This window comes from Dichomitus squalens (genome assembly GCF_000275845.1).
Source record: "Dichomitus squalens LYAD-421 SS1 unplaced genomic scaffold DICSQscaffold_172, whole genome shotgun sequence".
NCBI lineage: Eukaryota > Fungi > Basidiomycota > Agaricomycetes > Polyporales > Polyporaceae > Dichomitus > Dichomitus squalens.
The window spans coordinates 1-4535 of record NW_006767054.1 but is presented as its reverse complement, the minus strand read 5'-3'; the positions used below and the strand labels follow the sequence as shown (position 1 = coordinate 4535).

Sequence of the window (4535 nt, the reverse complement as noted above, 5' to 3'; positions counted from 1 at the left end):
TCCAATGATACGGGTGGTGTCGGTGCTGGTCAACTATGCAGGATCAGCAGAGGGCAAGGGAATCAGCACACTCATTGCAGCACGCAACAGCGGCCTGGGGGGCGTGGCAACTCTGGCAGTCGCCACCAGGGATAAGTGGGTGGGCTTCGACGCGCAACATGCCAGCGAGCAAGCGGGGGAAGTGGGGCTCCCACTGTTTCAGTCGCTCGCCAGCATTGTGCTAAGGAACAATTGAGGGGAAGAACTATGCGCGGGGGATGTGGAACGAACCTTCGACTTAGAAGGCGGGCGTCTTCGGTCCTCAGCGGTCGCAGCCGGAGCATCGGTAGGGGCGGGCAACGGAACCGGGTCCGATGGAATGCTGGGGGGTGGAGATGCATCCCTGTCACTAACATCCTGGGATGAGAGCGATAAGGCTTTGAATGCTACAAAAGGCCCGGTGTCGTCCATGGGAACTGTCGAGTGAGCGGGGCCAAGACTCGACAGTGGGGGGAGAGCGCCCTGTTGGGTTTGCTCGGGCTCCAGGTGGCACGAAGGGTCTGGTCCCGCTTCCGTTGTGAGGAGCACGTCCGTAGATACAAGACGATCAGTGAGAACCACAGGGCCACCAGAAACGGCGTAAATGTCGTGGCAAGCTGAGAAGTGTAAACAGTGCCGCCGGGGTTCGAGATGCGAGAAGACAAGGCCTTGCGCCCCGCTTTGCCCTTCAACTTCCTGAAGCCTCGCATTGCGGCCAAGTGGAAAATAAGTGAGGATCGACGACGCTGGGAACAAGAACAGTGGGCGAGGCGGAAATGAAGAATACTAGGACGAGAATCACGTAGACGGGGGGAGACACATCGGACAACAAGTGGCATGCCAACCAATTGAAGGGAGGCCCCTGCATGTGAGCCAGACCAATGGGAGGAGGGACGCTTCACCTAAACCGAATGTCGTGACCTACCTTGATGGCGCAATGTGGCAAAAAGAACATCCGAAGACATCATACAGGTGGCGTCGCGATGCCGGTTGCAAGTTGATGCCGAGTACGCATTATATAATCATTCAAAGGGGATACAGGTGAGGCACGATAGGTGCACGACCGGCACACGTGAAGAACGTATCGACGTAGAAACTGGCGAGATGGCGCTCCAAATCCACAATGACTTCGTCCCTATCATTGCCTTGGAGAGGGGAGGCGGAAACAATGGCAGATGGACACCCAGGCCACTGCATGAGGACCAGCCGCAACGCGTTCAGGGCGGTCACTCTGCGGTGCAGATGGGTGGCGAAAAGGCCCGAAGAGTTGCTGGAAGGTAGCGCATCCACCGCGCGCAACCAACCCCCCGGAAACACCGTAGCGAGTAGATCTTCTCGAACCGCTTCCTCGGCACGAGATCGGGAGATTGATGGTCTCAGGAATCTGTCCAAAGCCAAAAGCTCATAATGGAAGCCCAACTCGAAGATCTCCCAGATCACTGCGGGCACGAGAGCCTCTAGAACGTGCTCGAAATGATGTCCATGCCAGTCCACCGGTGCGCGTGTTCCCAGATCGAACTGGTGGTCTTGGAACACGCTCCTAAAAAGGTTTTTGATCTCGACCATGCGCTTTCCAGTACGAGTGATCAAGCGGGAGTCCTCCGGGACACCGTTGAGGAAGGACCACCAGTATTGGGCACCGACCCCAGTGGGGCGAGATCCCGGGACACGCAGCAGGTACAACCAAATAGGTCGCGCACGGACCCAATTGGTCAGATATCGGATCTGGCGCGCCTCGTCCTTGGGCCCCAAAATCAGAGCGGGTTCTAGAATCCAATACCCCCAAAGGTGATCCGCGGGTTGGGCTGGCATAGAACGGTCGACCAATAACATGGCCTCAGACCAGCTGGGGATGGCAGGCGGCATCCACTTGTGAGGGAACTCCACAAACTTGTCATGTCCACGGACCTGAGATGAGTGGGGTCCAGGAACCCTTCTACGGTCGTCTGAGCCGAGCCGTTGAGAAAGTAAAACATACAGAGCAGATGAGTTACACTTACAGGGTTTTGAGCGAAGGCTCCGTTCGGAAAGAGTGTGTTGTCCATGCGATTGCGAGCTCCGGGCAGTGCGTGAGCCGGATGCGGACCCCCCTGCGCGCCCGATGGCTTTGGCCTCGCGTATAGTGATCCCTGGACCATAGTCTTTGCCCGAGTATATGGAAGCTGTGGGAACATGGGAGATGTCGAGGTACCCATGCCCACCTTGCATCATGGAGTGGAGGTGGGCCTCCCCGACCAGGCCATGGAATAGACACCCATCGGTGCCCGGGAAACGCGCGAGTTGTAAGGTGCTAGGGGCGACGGGAGTGGTGGACCTCACAATGGAGATTTTGCGGTGGAGTATATGGGAAGTGCGCACATACCAGACTGGGATCCCTGCCCCGTATAAAAGCTGGACATGCTGAGGCTCGGACGACCAAGCGCCCATCAAAGGCAGATGTGCGCATATCATTTCGTCTGCGGACGAAACAGATCGCAATCTCCATTGGTACTCCAGATACGCTGAGGCCATAAGCCAATGCCGCTGGAGCTCGGTGACTTGTAGAAGCTGGTCTGGGAACGAGGCAGGCATGAGACGCAGACGTGACAACGCATTGCGCATGGTGACTCCGTGCCAATGCAAATCGGCACATTCCTCCCCACCGCACTTGCGAACAAAGTCCACAATACGCTGAGACATCTCCCCGACCAACGTGCGCAAGGGGGCAATGAATGACGGGGTGATATGCCCAAACCCAGCAACCGGGGTGCCTGTGAGGGGAACGAAATCCGTCTGGGAGGGGGGGGTGAACATCGGCGCCAAGTGATGTGGGGGTGCGATAGGTTTCAAGACGGCGGATAGGTAACCGAACCGTGGCGTGAAAATCTGTGGCCAGTGTATGGGGTCGACTGGGCCATACTTCCCGTTGGAGCGGAGAACGACGTCTACGATGCCTCGCACGATTTTGGGGACAAAATCCGCGTTGGGAGAAGTCACAAGAAAGCCATGTCTGGAATCGATGGCTCTGACAAGCCCATCCGAGAAATTCGGAGGTCCTGAAAAGGAGGTAAATGAGGGGAGGTGGCGGGAATATCAGACGACTCCACATACCTTCCAGAGGAAGGGCACGCTTGAGATCGAACGCAGACATGACAATATCTACAATGAGGAAAACCAGATCAGCCACAAGGACAGCGAATTGAGATGTCAATGGCCCTGAAAGTTGAAGATGCACCAACACGGCGCGACACCACTCAACTCGAAGTTGTGTAGTGACTTACAGGGAACCGGGGACTCGAAGTCGTCCCGCTCCCAAAACGGAAGATGGGTACCTAGTTCGTGTGAGTGCAAACTTGTGTGAACTATGTACTTACTTGACAGTTGGATTTCGTTGTCGTAAGGAGAGAGAACCAGGGCGCTATGGGAGCAGGCGCCCAATAATGGCCGCGTTGCTGGTACGTTCGAGCGCTTGCAGCTCGCGTGTGGGCATTCCGCCACAGCGCACAATCACTAATTACTGCAAGTGCTCAATGCAGGTGAGCGACCACCCCCATGTATTCGAAACGATACTAATAACAAACTATGTGACATTTTTGGCAAAGTGTATGTGTGCGAAGAGAGCATGCAACGTCGACAAGGGCAGCTCCAAGGAGAGCTGTCGCCTTTTCTAAAACCTTCGATACCAAGGTGCGTGTATCCCGGTCGAACTGTGGGACAGTCGCGTTGACTGATGGTGATGGTCCTTTCTCCACGGGAGACTCAGATTTTGAGGGTGGAACTCCGAGTTCACCTCGGCGCATCCCATCTTACCACGACTTCGAGTCCGGTAATGACGGCGGGATTGTCTTGCATGACGTCGATCCCGCTCGGACGATAGTAGCCTCATGGGCCCAAGCCCAGTATGGGCTCGCTTAACGCGGTGGATCGCGATCTTTTGTGCACTGGGCGGGGCGGGGGTCAGGAGGCGCAATTGATATCGCGGGTTAGCTGGATCGCGATTGAAGCGCCCAACCATTGCTGAGGGACAGGGGACCCTGCCTCCGTTGGGGCAGCTCCCCATGTCTCCCCGATTCTGTACGTGTTGTACTCGGCGGAGGTCACCTGGAAAGGATGACCTGATTGAACACAACTGGGCTAGCAAGCAGTCCTCACCTGCGACGACCCTGCTGTGAGTGGAGCGGGGGGGGCTTCCAACCCTAGGATTCATGCCTACTGACTACGGAACAAGTGCGCGGAGTAGGAAACCTGCTGATAGGACCATTTCCAATATATCATACGGAACTGTGACCCCGTTGCCGGTGCACTGTGGTACCTTCGTCAAGTGCGCTCTCGTTGCGTTCGCCGGTCCCGTCACCATTGTTACATTCTGAAATGCATATAAAAGATCCCTCTCTTGGCAGCGTCTTGTCTCCCTCTTCTACCCTCCACTCTTGCGTATACGCTCCCGTTTTGGTGTTCCGTCTCACCCTTCCAGTACCGCTCATTGCTTCCCCCATTCCGCTCCTTTCATACCAACGTCAATCGTTTACTGGCACTGG

At 56.2% G+C, this 4535-nt stretch overlaps 1 protein-coding gene across 1 annotated transcript; it reads right to left on the bottom strand.

Moving 5' to 3' along the window:
- Positions 1–1044: 1044 nt before the first annotated feature.
- DICSQDRAFT_175800 (uncharacterized protein) lies at positions 1045–3148 on the bottom strand (the record flags this gene model as incomplete). The annotated part of the gene is made up of 3 exons (XM_007371673.1): positions 1045–1964; positions 2019–3053; positions 3109–3148. 3 exons carry the CDS (start codon positions 3146–3148, stop codon positions 1045–1047), a joined length of 1995 nt encoding a protein of 664 aa, XP_007371735.1.
- Between the last annotated feature and the right edge of the window lie 1387 nt (positions 3149–4535).